Genomic DNA, 18,920 nt, shown 5'->3' with positions numbered 1-18,920 from the left:
ATAGTTTGGGGATTCACTGATGATTCTTAAAATAATGTGGTTTCCTTTTTATTTTGTGTTCCTTTTAGACTTTCTTCTTGCCTTTCAGTTTAATGTTGACTTTGACTCTCTCACTGCCATGAATCACGAGCAGCATTCAGCTTTTATCCAGGGATATTATATCTTGGAAGCCTCCAACATGTAGAAGAAATTTTTACTGCTTTCTAAGCACATGACCTTGGACTTCATATTTTCAACCATTTGCTACCCTGTAACATCCCAGTTTCCTTCAGCAGAGCTGGAATAACCCAATTCAGTGACAACAGCACATTTCCCTCAAACTTTCCTTCGTTTTTTTGCCAAAGCCTTGAGTCACAGTGGGATTCCATGATCTGCAGAGTTTTTTCCAACATAAGTGATTCTGTGATACTAAAACCACTAAATGAGGTCACTTCCTCCAGCCTTCACTTTCAATACCATCCTCCACTGCTGCTGTCAGAGCCTGGCTGGGACTTCCACAGGGGCCAGAAGCCAAACTTTGACACAAATGTCCAGTGGAACTGAATTAATCCAAGGCAGTTTTTCCCTTTGGCAGAGATTGAGAAGCTCCAGCACGGAATAGAGGGGGCTGGAGGGAGGGGGCATGTTTGAAGTCCAGAAAATTCCCAATAGCACAGAAAGAAGAGGATGGTTCTTTACTGAAATAATCAGGCAGTGGGGTGAAACCAAAGGGAGAACTTCCCCAGAGTGTTTAATTCATCCATCAGAGCCCCCTGCTAGAAAGGGGGACAATTAGGATGAGGATTAGGTGAGGTGAGGGAAGTTAATCAGTGTTTCTGATAAACTTTCTCTGCCAACTCAAGGGGCCCTCAGCTGCTGGCAGCCAGAGCCAAGGGAGGGATGTCTCAGTCCTGGTCCCTCAGCATCCCCTCGTGGCTGATGTCCTGCTCAGTGACAGACAGGTGGCCCTTTGGGGGATTCTGTGTTATTAAAGAAGAATATGAATTATACAGTCAAAGCAGAAAACCTTATCAAGGCAGGTAGCGTTCACTTCAAATTCGGATCAAAGGAGAGAAACAGAAGGTTTTGGAAATCTCATTCCTGTTCCCAGTGCATGAGGGACTTTTTAATGGATCTGGCAAGAAGAGAGACAGGAAAAGAGGGTTTGAGAACTGTGTAGGGAAGGGAAAACAAGAAAAGGGAGGAAACGAATACCCAACTCTTTCATTTTCAACCTTCTTGAAATTACTGCATTGAGGTTTTCATTGACCTTGTTTCCAAAATTGCTTCTTGCATTTAAACTAAAAAAATGAAAGCCTGTAAAACCCCAAGTTTAGAAATAAGTTAAAGTTTCTCCTAATTCTGCACACACTTCTGGTTACAGGCAGGTAGTTATTTTGAGCTTGTATGACTTGAGTATCCAATTTAAGGTGTCTAAAAATTAATTTAAATGCCCAGCATAAAGTCACCATTTAAGCCATGTGTGTGGAAGGGGTACAAGAATATCTCTGTGCATCTCTCCAGCTGAACCTTCTCATCCTCCTTCCCTCAAAAATCACTGTTTTATTATGCAGATAAGTGCAGGCTGGATGTTTTGCTACATTTCATTGCAAAGCCAAGAGCCAAGGCAATCGTGTTGGATAAAGCAGAGATTTAAATCATTTGGAAACTGTTGAGAGAGGACAGATCTGATAGTAACAACCTTCATGGTTGGCAAGTTTCAGCTGCTTATGACAACTTGTAACAATGAAAGCTTATAGTAAGGTTAAAAGCTCAATATCTGTATTGTGCCATAGGATCAGCCTCAATCCCCAAGTATAAACCTTCAAACTTTAGGCTGCTTTTATCATCTTTGAGTTTACTTTGTTTTTTTCTGGGTTAAAAAGAGTTGGTTAGTTTTTTTATAAATGTTAGACTGCCTGTTTTCGTTCTGATTTTTTTTTCTTTAACACATTGGGACAGCTTAGTTAATTTATTTCAGTGCAAAGAAAGTGTAGTCATACTGCAGTCATAGGTGTTTCTCACTTATGGCAGCAGTTACAGCAGGATATTGTCTTGACATGTTTTGGACCATCTCAGAACATCTGTTATTCTGTAATGATGACTTTCAAACTAACACAGGGAACAGTTACAATCGCAGTGTTAGTTAGGAATGCTTTCAAACTGTACATGTAAAAGTTTTCATCAGGATCTGTAGTTTGCACCAATAACTTTATCAGTCTAAAATCTAAAGAAATAAAAAAACACCACCAGCGCTGTCTGCATGCTGACACTGAAATTGCTGTGATGACTGCAGATAAAGAGTGACTAATTGTTCACAGTGTGTCTGAAGGAAAGACTACAGGTTTGAATTTTAGAATATAGGTCATACTTGCTCATTGGCTTGGCAGCTATATATTGGAGAACAGGAACATTAATTTATAGTGCACACACTCTGTGTGTGAGGCAGTTAGTGCCACTCTCAGCTGTGTTTTAATTGGAAGTTTCAGTGGGAGCAGGAACGTGATGTTCTGCAGCAGAGAGTCGGTGACAGCACCTGGGGACTCCTGTGCTCCAACAGAGTCTTTTGAAAGTAGAACAGGTTCAGGGGAAAAAAAAACAAACAAACAAACAAAAAAAAACAAAACAGAAGTCCAAAAAATTTGCTTCATAGTGATTGATTCAGAAAGCCCAGAACTTCTCAGAGAATCAGAGCAGGTTGGGGGGGTTGGGTCACCATCAGTGCCTGACTAAAGTCTCCTCATGCGAGTCTGGGTGGCACACGAGGACTCGAGAATATTCAGTGGCTGAAGATGAATTGAGACCATTTTGGATTAAATGCACATTTTAAATGAGAACAGTCAGTGGAGAGGGTTGCCAGAGGGTGGCAGGGCTTTGGCTTACAGCAAAGAGAGAGCAGGGGTTGATCACAAAATATGGACCCAGTTCAGGGATGGATGGGTGAAGTGGCCCAGCTGGGCTGTGCAGGTGGCCCTGAAGAGGATTGCAGTGGTCTGGAACTTAGACAAGCTGTTTGTGGTACCCAGCAGTTCACAGGTCTAAAGCCAGTCAGCAAATGGGGCAGTGCAGCTTCCCCATTGTCTCTGAGAGAAGAGGGAATGAGCAGAAGTTAAATAATTTCTGGGTCACACACTGGACTGGTGGCCAGGCTGGGACTGGGGCAGAGTCTGCTTGTGCTGCTCTGCATGAGGGTGCAGCTCCCTCCTTTTCTCCAGGCAGGAGCACAGCCTGGGGAAAAGTCAAAATCTGCTTTTCTCCCTTGAGTATCTCTGAGAGCCCAACAAAATAAATGATGTGGTGACATGCATCCAGGTTCTTCCATGGGGGATGTAGCTGGATTAGATGCCTGGTTAGCAAAGGGTATCTTTTCCAAGCTCCCTGCATCAGCTGGGCCAGCAGACTCTCCCCAAGTTGGGGTGCAAACACCAACTTTTCCAGCCAGAAGTGCAGTTTACAGGCAAACCCCACGTGTGATCAAGGCAACCCATTTAAAATTATAAGGTCTGGCTTTTCTGGGGACAGAAGGGATGTGCTAGAAAGACATGGGGTCAGGCAATGGGTTAAATTGCACCTAGGTATGATTTGACAATCACTCCCCTGATAACAGCTCATAATGTTTACAATTTGTCTTCTGTTTTGTTTTGTGATTTCAGGAGCAGAAGGCACAGTGTTCCCTAAATCTATAGAAACTCCCAATGTCAGGGCAGACCCCTTCAAGGAACTAAGGTAAACATTGGAATATGGTTTAATGTTAACTCAGTGAAGCCTTGTTGGAGTTGTGCTTACTGCTGGGCATCATTCCTGCTTTTGCATAAGAGCTTGGGGGTTCTCGTTGGAAGGCATCACATGAGAGGATGCCATGGAAGAGATATTATTTACATGTGATATGACTAAACTAAAGGCAATCACAGGTCATGAGAGCAGCATTTCTGCTCTGCGATATGCTCTGCATACCCTGGGCTCAGCATTTGGAAAAGAAAAATAGAGTAACCTCTTCCTGGTTGTGCAGGGAGGTGCTGAAGGCTGTGCAGGATCAGAGAGAGTAGCAGCAAGCAAAAGGATAATGCTCTCCAGTATTATCTGACTTGCAGAATTGCAAACCCTCACAGCTGTGCACATGTGTAACTGCTGGCACTTGCAGAGGTGCCACTTGCTGTGTGCCATGGAGGAATAAACAGCACAGCTCCTGGGAGCCAGCTCTGCCCTCAAGCTAAGGTTGGGTGTTGTATTTACTTTATTTTTTAAAATAATTTTTAAAAAATGTGTGGCACTACAGGTTAACTTGAATAACTAGTCACTGGAAAGATACTGATCATATGGCCTAAAAAATTATTGGCTGAATCTCCTGATGTCTTCTGACCAAGAGTGCTGTAGGGGTTTGCCTCAATAACTCAAATCACCCCTCCTTAGAAAAAGAGAGAGAAAAATACTATAAATAAATAAATGGAGAAGAACATTTTGGCTTTAAATCTTGGGCTGCCAACTCTCCTTTGCTGGAAAGTGCTGGGGAAGGAGCAATCCTGAGCCAGCTGAAGTTGAGCACGAGCGTTGCTGATTTCCTGCAGATTCAGGGGGCTGAGAGAGAGAACCTCTCATGGATTCCCTGCTCTGATACCAGGGATACTTATGGCCCAGCTAGGTCACCAGGGAAGATGAAGAATCTGCCTTCCCTTGGGTCTGTCTCTACCTTTCGGTTTCCCCCAGGAAACCCTTTAATTGTTCCAGTTTCCCACTCTGGATCATCTGTCAGACAGCAGGAGCAGTGGAGGCGTGATTGGGTTTGTTATGAAAGTTTGTTCTCTTCCTCCAGGCAGTGACTTTAACCCTGCCTCGTGCTTTCCCCAGTTTGGGTCTGCTTCCTTTAAAAAAAGAGGAAATGTGGTCTTGGCTCACTCTGACATGCAGCTGGCAGGGCAGCTCCAAGGGCTGGTGTGGGGAAAAGGAGATGTGAGGAAAGGTGTGGTGAGGCAAGGCTCTCATTTCCCTGGAAAAGCCAAGGAAAGGCGCCAGCAAATGGATTTCTAGGTGACTTCCAGGTGACAAAGGCTTTCTGGCACATCCTATGTTGACTGACATTTTCATCTTAAAACAAAAACCAAAAAAACCTGCAAGATCATGGTTAAAATACCCAATAACATCTCTAAAATTTACAAGAACCAAAATTTACAAAACCACATTTTGAGTAGTACAAAAGGGATGTAAGATTTAGATCCAAGTTTGTGATTATTTAAGACTTTTCTAAAATGGGAACGAGGGGAAAAGCCAAGTAAGTGCAGTCATACTGGAGGAGAAAAATATTAATTGAAAGACCCTTAATCTGATTGACTGTGCTTCTGTTCCAAAGCAAATTAAACTAAATGAAATTGAAATGAATTAATGACAGTATCCATGCAAGGGATTGATTCAGTAGATTTGATCTGCTTTAAATTCATGTTGTTATTTCACTTGTTTTATGTGGAGATTTGTTAGGTATCTGATTTCCTTTCAAATTAGTGGACTGGGTGAAAAAAATCCTTTAAAATCTGTTGTGGCTTTTGTATTTTTTTTTTAAAGGAAAATTATTGAATAGAATTTCCCTGGGAGGGAAAAAAGTCCCAGAAAGTCCTAAAATACTTTGTGTGCTTCTGACAAGTTTATCTTGGCAAAACCAAATGTTTTTACAGCATCCTGAGGAGAAAAGAGCCAGTGGTGGCAGTGTGTAGGGAAAGCAAGGTTTTCCAAGAACAAATGCTCTACTGCTCCCCAGACCAAGATCCATCCATCTCTCTCTACATGTTGGATCACTGGCTGATTCTTAGGTAAAACGGTGCCTTTTGGGGGCAGTACCGAGTTAATAGTGAAAATAATCTTACTCTGAGGGGAGATTTTTTCCTTCCTTCCTATTTTGATAGCAGAGTGTGTGCATAAGGTGTCCTTTTTGCCTATTTACAAAGATGCTGCAGTGAAATGGGGCTGGGAGAGATGGGCCCCGAGCTGGCACACATTGCAGGGAAAGCAGCAGTGAAATCACACACTCAGTAGCTGGCTTGCCTCTAAAAGACCTTTTTCTGCAATAAATAGTGCTTTCCTTTCTGCTTAGGCTGAACTTCTCCGCTGGAAAGTGCACATTCAGCTGCTGCAGATGCCCCCAGGCACCACAGCCCCCATTTTTCTCCTAAACCAAGGATTATGATCAGTTTGGTAACTTCTCCCTTTGCTCTTGTCAGTGCCCACTCCGGTTCTTTTGTTGGATTTCAAAATGAGGTGGCAGGGATTGTTGGTGTCACAAAGAGAGGAGAGCAGAGAGGAGAGCAGCTGCTCGGTCCCTGTCTCACAAATGGGATGGGGCCCTGACTGCTTGCAGAATTAGGATTTATTATCTGTCTGTATCAGACAAGCAAAAAGCAAGAGACACAGAGAAACAAACATCCATGCAAATCCAGATCAGAGACAAGATGCAAAGCCTTCTTCTGCATATTCTTTGAACCAACAGCATAAAAGAAAAGGTGCAAAGTCATTGTACTCTAACCAATAAGAAAAGGACCCACGTGGGTTTTACATTAACAAAAGGACTTGTATGAACCTCAAATAATACACAATAATTCATTATATAAGATTGAAACTTTTTCTGTCTTTGCAAAGCATATATCTAGGACTTTTCACATCTCTAACTATCAATAAGTTCTTGTTTATTCTTGTTCCTTATTATAAATATAAATGTATTCACTTGGTTCTTATTTTCCTAGCTTTCCATGAGAAGGTTTTGAAATTTCCCATCCTTTCTCAGCTTTATGTCTACTTTCTGGGGGCTTTTTGCACTTTCTAAAATCTTTTACCTTTTTATATTCCTACACTGTCACACCTGGAAGTCATGTCCTCCTTGCCTTCCTCCTCTCCTGGACAGACAGACTGATTCCCTGGCAGGACAGACAGACAGAGAGACTGATTCCCTGGCAGGACAGACAGACTGATTTCTTGGCAGGACGTGCCACTCATCTCCCCAAGGCCTTCAGTCACACCTGGGTGTCACCACAGCTGACAGGACACTTGTTCTCACCAGACTTTCTGTCCCTTTGGCTGGTGAATGGTTTCCATAATTCAGCTATATTGCTAAATCAGCTGCTCTTTCAGGTGCTTATCATCCTGGTCATCCTCTTCACTCACTTTTTAAAACACTTCTGCAGTGGTTTCAGAGAGAATCCCAGTGGGAATATGTGCACAGCCTTTTCCTGACATGCTACACCCCTCTCAAGGCTCCAGGAATTGTTTTGTGCTTGTTTGAGCCAGCACTGGACTTTGCAGCACACAGACTCACAAGCTCTAAAACATTCCTGCTCAGTGTCCACTGTGGCAGGAATGCCAGAGCTCATTAATATCTTGTTTAATGCACAGTGTAATTAACAGCTCATGTTTCCCACCTAGGCTCTGGAATATTCTTTAATAGGGACCTAAAAACTAGTGATGGCTGATAAATTTTTGATTTACTTTTGTCAACTTCTTCATGTTTTTACATATTTAAGGTAATTGTGTTTGTTGGGTTCTAAACTGGTCAAAAGCTGTAAAAAGGAAAGCAAACAAATCCAAATTAATTTTAAATACTTAGGATGTTTAGTATTACCATCTGGTATCGTCCCAAAATAGTTTAGGGGGAGGGCTTGGGAGATTTGTTTGGACATTGAAATATTTGTACTCATCTGCATTGACGCTTTTTAAAGCAGGTTGGTGCCTTTGACATATGGTAATGTGATTGCTTATGTATAAAAGTTAAATTCAATATGACCTTTTCTCACTGGATTATTTGAGTAGCACCCGAGTAACTTGTCAAGAGGCTGCCTTGAGAACCTCTCCTTGACATTGGCAGGAATCACCTGCCTTTTTCTATTTACATTCCTCCAAAAAACAAACACATGCCAGAGATGCAAACAGAAGTTGTCCATCAAACACCAGATCAGCACTCTGCAGAGGTGAGGGATAAAGGCTGGACTAGCCAGAAGAAGGAAATAGTTTGAGGGGAAGGGATTAAAAGGTGAAATGTAAGATAAAAGTATCAGGAGGATGCTGTTAAAGTGCCAAGTGCTGGAGGCTGGGGACGGGGTGGGGTTGGAGCAGAACTGTCTTAAGTACCAATGTCCAGGTCGTGCTGCAGCTTGGAAACCTGCTCTAGGGAATTTCTGTTCCCAGAGTTAAATAAAAAGAAGTCAGACAGCATGAAATTCACTCCATGAGAGGCAAGAACACACCTGGAATTCCTCCACAGATATTGCAGGTTGAAAATGCAGTAAATTGCTAATCCAAGGCCAGGAAACAGGGGATGGCTGTTTTTTCTATAATGCACAAATATAGTTAAAGGAGAATTAATCCCTTGGGCTTAAAGGGGTAATTTTAGGCTAAAATTAATTATGAAGCACTGAGAGCACAAAATGGCAGATGAAATGTGCTTGCTGCTTGATTTTATTAGTGCAATTCCACCTTACCACATGGAGTACTGAACTATCCAAATAGTCCAAGTGAGACCTATTGTAACAAAAAACAATTTAAATGCAGTGCTGAGCTAAGGTAACAATACTCATTTTGAAAAAAAAAAAAAATTCTTACCAAGTTAAGGTTTCTGTCAGCTGTGTTTCACGAGGCACCATAGATAAGTAGGAACAAAAATAATGTTTCTGTCTAAAACCAATTACATTAATAATGATTAAGAGGAGAAAAATTAGAGGAAATGCAAAAAATGAATGGTATGAAAGAGGAAATAATTGGTGAGAAATGAAAGTCATTTATAGAGAGCAATATATGATACTGAAACACTGTTTAGTTCACAGTGAACACTTTTGGATTCCTGTGAGGTGTCAGCAAGGGGGTGATGGCCACTGTACCCTTCTACAGTGCTGGTGCTATTTTCTGATTGTTTTACCAGCAGGGATGCAATTTATTTCTCTGTTATACCAGTGCAGTCCCAATAATTTTGATACTCCTACCAGCTTAAAAGACAACAGATTTTCCTTGGGATGAGCTTTACCTTCCCACTGTAACAAATATAAATATTTTCAGTTACTTTCAGACAGGTTGAATGTATACAATCCTCTCCACTAAAGCCAACACAACCCTGTTGATATTCAGCTAAAAGGAGGCACCAGGTTCTTGGTTTCTAAACTCCAGGCTAATTTCAGTGGTCTTTGGTGAGTTGCTTTTGAATCCTCATCGCCTTATTTTCTCATTGAGGACACCACATCTGATCTAAAAACTTTCCCATGGCAGCTGAGGCTTCCTGAAATTCTTGCTGCTGGAGAGATTTTCCCAGAGCAGAATTCACACTGATCTTGCAGCCACTTTGCTTTAGTATTTTGTCCTGTTGACATCCCTTCAAATCTGCTGCCTGTTTGTTTCTTACAAAAGACAAGCCACAGCCCACCCAAGCCCAAGGCAGCCTTTTCACAGCTTCTCGTGTGCATTAAGGTATATTTTTACCATTGGATATAAGGACTGGAGTTAAGGAAGCAGTTGATTGCTGGGGCTTTTCATCTGTTAAAGTATTTATCTTGCAAAAAGAAGGAGAGAGGGGTTGTTGTTCCTTTTCCTTACCCCAGCAAACTTTTTAATGTTCTTCCTCTCTTTCACACCCAGCACCAGGAAGGGTGGATTTAGGTCTTGCTGTCCTTTCCTTCCCTGTTTTCAGTGGGTGAAGGCTCAATCTGGATGAGCTGCTCAGGAGGGAAAGGCAGAGGTGTTAGTGGGGCTGTGCTGATTTATCCCAGCTGGATAAATCATGGCTCTGCCCTGTTCCCAGTGCTGCTGATGGCATCTGTCCACAGGCAGATCCTCTTCACAGAGGACTAATGGATGGTGAAGGCAGGTTTGGCAGGAAGGTGCTTTGGACTCAGTGTATTGCTGAAGTAAAAAGAAACTCAGGAAAAAAGGCAAAGCAGCTGGGATTGGTGGTGAAGCAGTGTGCTGGGGTCTTCCCAGAGCCCCCCCTGTCCCCTGTGCTGCTGGCACGTGTGGCTGCAGGAGCCAACACATTCCAGCAGAGCTTCGTGGCTCTTCAAGTGAAAGCATGAGTGGCAGTAGGGGAAGAAAGGGCAGATTTCTAAAAGAAATTGTTGCCAAACAGCATTGCCTATGGGATAGAGAGCAGTGGGAATATCCCTCTTGTTTGCTGGTTGATGCACCAAAAGATGTGGGAAGATATTCAAGATTCATCTTCTTCTGCACATAATTAAGCAGCACAATTGCAGCTCTAGCAATGGCTCCAGACAGAGTCCAGTTTAAATTTTCCTGGGCCCCGAGTAAACCCCGACAGTTGGGTTCATTATTCTCTCTCTGCATTTATTCTGTAGGGGTTTCCTAATGCAAACCAAGTCTTTTCCTGGGAGATATTAATCGTCAGTCCTGGCTGTTATCTCAGATTGAATACCTTTGCTGTGTACAAGATCTGTATCCTGCCTAGCTGCCTTGTGCCCAGGTTTGTTATTAGCTTTCAACAGCAGAATGTCACTTGCTCCATAATCAGAGCATCCATCTGACCTTCGAGTGCTGCTCACAGAGGTGTGTGAGCCAGAAATCCTCTGGGACTTGAGAGAAACCCCATCCCTGTGACAGTCTGAACAGTAAGACATGCAGATGTATCCATTTGAATAACAAAAAAGTGAGCTTGTTTTGCTTTTTTTAACTCTCTGTGCAGTACACTGCTAACCTTGAGTAGAAAATAGATGCTAATAAATGCAAGGTCTTAAAAATGTGAATTATAGCCATTTCACACTCCCCAGCAGACTCACACTGGTGAAATGGCTTAATGCTTAATTACAATGCTTGTCCTTCTCTCAAGTGCAGATGACATTCCTCAGATAGATTTTTGCAATGACATCTGTGGAAATAAGTTGTGAAACTAATTAGTTATTCATATAATACAGAATATTGACTCCACACTGATTAAAAGGATGTGGTGACACATCTAACATGATGTATCTGTCAGGTAGGTTAGTCTGAGGTGGTATTTTTGGAAGGTCTTACAGAAAATGATGAAAGTACCACTTGGCCTCTGGAATGCAGATGTTTATAGGAAATGTTGCCTTTCATTTACATTTTGAGAATGGTTTAGGAGGACTGCCATGCTCTGAAGTGACATTGTGCCCTGGCATCAGTACCTGGGCTCCAGGCTCTAAGGGCCATTTTTGGGGTACCAACTATAAAAAAGTCTGCAGGTTATTGACTACCTGCAGCCATAAGTGCTCAAAAAGCAATCATTAGACAAGTACCCAGAGAGATGGGCAAGGAAACTGTTGGGTTGTTTTGGTTTTTTTTCAGTGCAAATTGGGCAATGTTTGCCTCGCAGCAGGGCCTGGCTGGAGCTGCTGTTCCTTAGGGCAGTCAGGAGGTGCTGCAGCAGGAATCAGTTGGTGCTGCTGCTCGAGGATCCAGCATTTGTCACGCTCTGTGAAAGCCCCAAAAACCATTCTTTTATCATAACATTTGTACTTGAGATAGAGCTATTTGTACTGAGGGTATTGAGCATGAAATACAGAAGTAAATAGAAAGTTGGCAAGGAAAGCACCTTACCCATCTATCACTGTGATCCCAATCCTTTGCAAATACTGTGATATTTAGGATGTAATCATATTCAAAATGACTGAATAGCTCAGAAGAGAAGATTTTCCTTTGAACACTGTTCTTATCTTAAAGAAATGAGAGGAATGTAATCCACTGAGCACCATGTTTGCTTTTGGGTAGAAAAATACATGGTTTTCTTTAATATTTCTCTCTATCCCTTCATACGTCTCTCCAGCTGTGCATTACATATTTCTAAAACCCCAATGAAGAGCAAAACAGACAAAATAAAAATTTTTGCCTTTTTCAACAGTCAGTACCTTCTTTTAAGAAGGAATATCTCCCTGCTAAGGTTTCACCTGTGAGCCTGGGAGCTGTCTGGCAGGCAGAGCTCCCTGCTCCCACTGTGCTGAGCCCAGCACAGGAACCAGCTGGGATTTCACCTGCTGAACTGCAGCAGTCCACAACCAGCTTCCTGAAAATGAGGCACTGAACACAGACTTCTCATTAACCTGGTACAAAATAGGGAAGGACAATTCAGACACTTCACTGCCCAGGTGAGGAGTTCCTCAGGGTTTTGTGTCCTACTGCCCTTTGCTGGTGCCAGAGGGTTTGGCTGGGCCAAAGCAATAATGTTTATTAGTGTGAGTGAGGCACTTGGAGCTACAGAAGTCCCCCATGAATAAAAATGATGTTTTTACAAATACACTAATTGTACTTTAGGCAGTAGTTAGGAATCAATAGCTGCTGCATAACCTTATTAAAGAGAGGGGAAATATGTGTCCACAACTACAGGGGGATCCTTCCTTTTGAAAGCAGTATTTTGTATATACTTATTAAGAGAAATGACAAATGTTCACTGTACCTACAGAATCTTTATTCTGAATTTGTTTCATGTGGAATAGAGTTGCTTTCTTTAGGCCAAACAGGAGTAGCTATGTCCTTTCATCATGAATTGATTTTGTCTTTTTCATGTGTGGTGACTGCCACTGCTCTGCTTCTTTTGTGTATTGTGCAGTATGGATTTATCCCCTGGGTTATTGGGGCACCTCTGCCTCTTTTGTATTGCAAGAATTTCTGGCCAAATAGCATTTCTGAGTTCACACTGAAGGACTGTCACTGCCAGCTCTGGAGTGCTGTTTGGAGCCAGCAGGTGGCTTATGAGAATCCCTTCCTAAAAATGACCAGCAGCACAACCTGGCCATTCTTTGCAGAGCCCTGCACAGTCCATAGTTGCTCCCCTGGTCTCTCCTTCATCAAGAATGATAAGAATGCATTATCAGTGTGTGAGCATCAGCTGTGGGCTGCCCTGCCCTTCCTGGGCTCAGCAGTGTTGGCTGGAGGAGGTCGGTGACCCATCTTGCACCTTGTGTCCTGTGAAGGGAGGAAATGGAAATGCAGAAGCTCCTTTGTGCTGTCAGGTGGATTCTCTTTCTCATCTCCAGTTGAGGAAAGCTGAGAGCCCACGGATTTCACAGCCTCACGTCCAGGTTCTGCTGACAGCTCTGAAGCTGGCAGTCCCTGCTCTGCTTCCCAGCTGAATGGTGTTGGAGTGACTCACTGTAAAACAAAGGAGCATTTTTGGGTCCATACTTGTGAAAGCACCGTGTTAAAGGTGGAGCACTGATTTGAAAGGCAAAGTGGCAGCCACAATTTCATCTGTCCCAGAGCTATAAATGCACACCCCAATGCACACCCACAGCCTTGCTGGCAAGGAAAATAATGTCCTGCTTCATTTCAGGTGCACAAGAACATCCTTGGATAGAAGAAGCCTTAAAAAAAAAAAAAAGAAAAAAAACTTAAAAGCTTTTCCTTGACATGATGCTGTGTGGCTTCAGGGCCATGTGGGAGATGAGGAAGCAGAAATGGGATTGCACCCCAGTAATACTCCAAAAGCAGATGAGTGGCCTCAGGAAAGCCTGAAAAACAGAGAAATACTGTGCAGTTCTCCAGAGAGGAGGAGCAAAAACCCCAGGGTGGGAACAGTAGGTGCAGAAGGAGAGGAGCTCTGCCCTGGCTTAGGGATGAATGTTGGGATCTTGGGACCCTCCTGGCAATTCTTGCTCCAGCTGAAACTCAGCTGCAATTCTCTGTTCTCTGCTGAGTTGACCTCAGTTCATGAGTTATCCCCTGCCTTTTGCAAAACAAAAAGAAAAACACATTCTCTGCCTTCTTGCCTGGTTTCGTGTCATTAAGGAAGGCTGGCTGAGGACATGTTATAAAGTGGCACAAGGGAATCAAGCAGGAAAGTAAACTGAAAAACCCCAAACTTAGGCCATCAAGGATCATAAAAGAGGTTGTAAAGCAGAGAGGAAATGGTCTCCTGGTGAGCTGGAGAACAGCTGATAGGGCTGGATAATGAGGGGATGTGCTGCTCTAAGGAGATGTTCCCTGCCAGTGAACTCAGAGAAAATCTGCTTATATTTGATATAATAAGGACAAAAAACAAGACACAGAGTTTACACTGCTAGTGCTGAAGTGTGTGGCAGTGATAAAAATATGTCATGTCCTGTCCACTTTCTTAAGTATTAGTATTTTAAAAGACAGAGAAAGAAGTAACGTAAAATGTCAATTTAGGGTTTTTTTATTAAGGATTTGCTGTCTTAACTTTAATGAAGGAGTAATAAATATAAATGGATATTAATGGAAGGTTATTAAAGCTGTCTATTTTGATAGAAAATATGCAGTATCTTCTCCTGCAATGCCAGAGGTTAAAGATTATTATTGCTTCCTAAGGCTTCTGAAATTAAATTCTCTCTTATATGACCTAAAAGGTACAATTGAAAATGTGTGCATGTAAAATGGTTTGTAATAAATTCATATTGCAATAAAAGTCTCTTTAGAAAAACAGGATATCTTACAAGAATCAACTGAGGAGCTCTGTCTAAAGAGGGAAGCTTTTTCATAAGCCATTTTGGAAATTCAAATGCTGCCATAAGGATCACCCAGGCAGCACACAGGAACTTGTGAAAAGGTTCTGAGCTTTCAGCCAAAGGTTGAAACCCAGAGTGCCCCAGGTTAAAAACTGACTTTTAACAGGATCTTTTCTGGTTTATGCACTTCTAATTAATTACAAATGACATTTCTGACAGAGCCTCTTAGGGTACAAAAATGAAGTTCTTCATAACTGCTGTTTGCCTCTTTCTAAAGCCTCCATACCTCTAAATACCAGATAATCAATTCTTGTTCCCCTGGAGCAGAAGGATCTGTGCTCAAAGCACAGTGGAAAAAGCCATTCCCAGCTGTACAGTGCCAGGAGATTTGGGCAATTCATCTCTGCTCCTCTCCAAATCCAAACCTGTGGGTGCAAATCCTACTGCAGGCTCTGGATTAATTCATTAAAGCTTTTTGAGCTACAACACTTTGGCAGTGTGGGGTAACCATTATGGTGTTGGTGTTCCTAATAATAGGCTGAATTCTGCAGGCAGAGCCTTGCCTTTATTCAAAGAACAGTTCCCATGAAGCCACAAGGTAATGTTGGCCCTACACAGCACGTTGTGTCCCTTGGTCAATTCTGTATAATTTGCTTCAGTATAAATAGATATTAATGGAAGGTTATTAAAGCTGTTCATTTTGATAGGAAATATGCAGTACCTTCTCCTGCAATGCCAGAGGTTAAAGATTATTATTGCTTCCTAAGGTTTCTGAAATTAAATTCTCTCTCTAACGACTCAAAAGGTGCGATTGAAAATGTGTGCTTGCAGTCACACTGTGTGTAACCACATGGATGTGTTCCTGCAGGAGCTGCACATCTGGAAACAGCCCAGATCCTGAATTCAGCCCTGGGACCTGGAAACTGCCCTAGCCTGGGCCTTGGCCCATCTGTGCCCTCCATAAATGCTCAGTTTTATCTGTATGGGATCAAATTGGTTCTTTCAAGAAGAGAATATTTGGTTGTTTACTTAGGCTCAGTTCCTTATCTCCACCACTGCTTGATCCTTTGCAAAAAACCCAACAGAGTCTTACTGAAAACATCAAGGGCAATACTGCTAAAGAGATGGAAAATGGAACACTAAATCTCTCCCAGTTCCTTTTCTGTTCTTCTCTGCTTAGCATGTGACAAATTTTCTATAACACCCACTAAATATGTTGATTTTATGGGTTCTCAGTTGAGCAGTAGGGCACCATTTAATCTCTCCATCCCTTGGCATTGTGCTGAACACTGAGAGAGGAGCAAGCCATGAATTTGTCAGAAGGTTTTTGCGGAGCTCTGAGGTGCATGGTATTCAAACAACATCACCCCAGGAGTCTAAATCTATGAGTCTAGAGGTTAGTTACAGATAGAAAGAATAAATCAAGCAATAAAAAAGGATACTGCCTTTTAAATGAAGACACTTCAGAGTTCATCATAAACCTCTGACATATATTCAGTCACTCTGCTTGCTGTCACAGACTGAAATATATTTGAAGGTGCCTGCATATTTTATGCTGTAACCTCCAATAAACACATGCACATTTTCAATGATGTTGCATCATCCCTTGTGAGCTGATACGACTTGAAAGGGGAATCACTGCCAGGGAAATGGGAGCTCTGCAGGCAGAGGTGCTCAGAGAGACATGAAAAGTGTTTCTGTGACTCAGTCTGTCAAAATGTCCATGCAATACCAAAGAGAGTGTTGGTTTCATAACCATCACTTGGAGGAAGCTCTCCTCCAGCTGGATGCCAGTTCCCAGTTTCCCAGTGCAGCAAAGCACTGGGAATTCCCTCAGTGGCTGGCCAGGCTGTGGGAGGTTCCAGCACTGGCCAACCTGCCAGTGGGACTGTCCTACAATAAACAATTCTACAGCAAAATAATTGCTGGCTTTGGTTTGAATTTCCAGGGGGAAACAAACAAAGCTCAATATAAACAAAAGCAACATCTGGCTGCTCTTTCAAAGCAATGAAAAGCAAAATCAGCCTTCAAAAGCCAGACTGAAATTCCAGCAGGGCCACTCTAATGGTTCTCTTGCTTCTCAGATGGAGATTATGGCTCTCCTGCAAGACTTATGCAGGGCCAATACTTAAGATTGACCATCCCTTAATTTTTTAGTGTCTGTCAGGAATTAATGGTGTGGCATTGATTTATGGAGCTATCCAGGCCACTTCTGCAGATCTCTCTTGTTTTCAGAGATAAGTATTCTGGGAAGCTGCTGGTGTGTTTGCTATCCATCAGGACCCGTCAGCCACTCTCCATATGGTTTGCTGCAGTCAGAAAAATGCAAAATTCTTCTTAAATGTGTCATTTTCTACAGTTCAAGAAGAGCAGTTTCTGAGAGATGGATTAAGAGTAAAGCAGAGGAGGCAATAATTATTATTAGTCTGTATTTCAAAAAGTAACTGAAGAGGTTTGAGCACCTGAGAGATTAATATTTTTAATCCTTGATTTTTCCAAGTAGGATTGTCCATACTGTATAAATTATCAAGGGGTTACAAGCTGGTAATTTTTTTAAAGAATTGGACATTTCTGGCATTTTATGTAACCTAGAAAAAGAAAAATAGAGGAACCAAATGCAGGAAAAATAAAATAGCTGATGCTTTAAGTGTTTGTGGTCAGTATAAGAGTGTGCAGAGTTTGAATATCTGACTCAGATACTTGAAAAATGACGGGGTCTACTTTCAGTGAAAGGATGAGGCATGGAGAAGAGACTGGGATGATCAATTATCCCATGAGAATAGTGCAGTGTCTCCCTGTAGCATACCACCAAACGTCTCGTAAAAATCCATGTAATCTTGGCTTCAAAACATGTCAGCATTACCCTGCTTTTTTAACAGATCCATGCCAATGTGTGTAAGTGCTGTATGTAGTAAGGGGGAAGTGATATCTTGGACTTGTTTCTTTATGGGCTTATCTGTCTTCTGTTGGCATTAAAGTTGACACGGTGCCAAACTCAGAAGAGTTTAAATATGTAAATTGGAGAGTTTGGAGAGTGTACAAAGTGTATGGATGGGTAGAGTTGGTGTTGCTTCCCTTCTGAGTAATTACTGATTTATCTTGGTTGACAGAAGAGGTATTTTCCATTCCAAACCTGAATATACTCACAGAGAGGGTGAAGCTGTTGCATTTGTGAGGGTTATAACTTTGAGGGAGGGATCTGTTGGTGCTGCTGGATTTGCCCCTGTGTGATTTCCCTTCTGCTGTGCCCTGGGGAGTTCAGGGAGCTGTGAGGATGGACAGGCATGAACTGTGCTGCTGAGCAAGTCCCTCAGAAACTGCCATTAGCACAGCTCAGCTTTTGCTGCTCTGCCCTCAGCCAACATAAACATTCCTCAGCTGCTTTTATACATTTTCAGGCCACCAGCACATGCCTGTGCTTTTCCTGAAACTCTACCATTCTGTATCTTGCAATAGGAGAGTTTAGAGCCATTTGAGTTCTATTTGTGTATTCACAGCCCAGTGGAAGTAAGAGCTGGGTGCATCCCTGTCCCTGAATCCGTGTGGATTGGGATGCCAGGGGTTCCCCATTTCCACACCAAGCTCCCTGACTGCAGCAGCATGTAGCAGCAGTGAGGAGATTGTGATCCAGGGAGGCCACCACCAGCAGCAGGGAAAACAGACAATTCTCTGTTGTTTAGCAGGAAAGTCCATTTTATTTCTGCCCCTCCTCCCCACCCCATGTTCGGGGGAGCAGGGGGGCAGAGGCCAGGGGTCTGAGACGAGAGCAGAGGGAGAGCAGACCCAGGGCTCTGGGTTTTATCAGGGGTCCCATGGGAGGAGTCTTAAAATCAGATTACAGCCTCCTCAGAATGGGAAGGCTCCACAATTTCCCCGTTTATAAATTGGTTAAAACAAGGGGATTCTCAGGAATATGACTTAATGGTTTACAAAACTGAAATGAACATAATTAAGCTGAATTAACAGTAACAGAAAAGCATTTGAGATTTAATTACAGAGAATAAAGTAACAGAAATGATGATACTGAATGAAATGAATACATTTTTGCTAAGTGGGTTAATAGTTCATTCTCCTTTGGCTTTTGATCTTCTCCCCAGAAGGGGTGCTGCTCTTGGTCTCCTCTTTCCCGAGGGGCACAGTCCTCAGTGTTTGAGCTTGGCTTTAGTACTGGTGTTTCTCTGTTGGATTCTGGTGATGACTCTGAAGCAAGGAAGGGTGACAGCAGCAGTGGGACAGCGTGCAGCACATGGCAGGGCTGTGGCAGGAACCCACAGCCCTGGGATTGAGAATCCCACACTTTTCTGACCGAGCCTCCTCAGGACGGGGAGGCTCCACGCCTGACAGCCCTGGGTGCACGGTGCAGGAAGAGCCACGCTGGCTTTGGCACCAGGCAGGCACAATCCTGCAGCTTTGCATGGTTTAGCCTCTCTCGTGTCTTGTTCCAGGTGGAAACATTGCCCATGGATCAGCTGTGCCTGCTGCTCTGCTCCTCAGCAGGCAGTGCTCTCATCACAAGCCTGACGGGCTCCACTGGTAGCTCTGACATCTCCA

General features: G+C 42.8%; 1 protein-coding gene across 10 annotated transcripts in view; it reads left to right on the top strand.

The window, feature by feature from the left end:
- Window positions 1–18,920, top strand: part of SGCD (sarcoglycan delta) — a 315,949-nt gene that overhangs the window by 271,471 nt on the left and 25,558 nt on the right. For all 10 annotated transcript variants that reach the window (XM_021552248.2, XM_077786667.1, XM_077786666.1 and 7 more), the window contains one exon: window positions 3,633–3,705. In XM_021552248.2, coding sequence (XP_021407923.1) covers window positions 3,633–3,705 — 73 coding nt within the window. The remainder of the gene's footprint in view (window positions 1–3,632; window positions 3,706–18,920) is intronic.

This window comes from Lonchura striata, chromosome 15 (assembly GCF_046129695.1).
Source record: "Lonchura striata isolate bLonStr1 chromosome 15, bLonStr1.mat, whole genome shotgun sequence".
NCBI classification, from domain to species: Eukaryota; Metazoa; Chordata; class Aves; order Passeriformes; family Estrildidae; genus Lonchura; species Lonchura striata.
The sequence above is the reverse complement of the archived record's forward strand: the minus strand, read 5'-3'. Positions and strand labels throughout refer to the sequence as shown.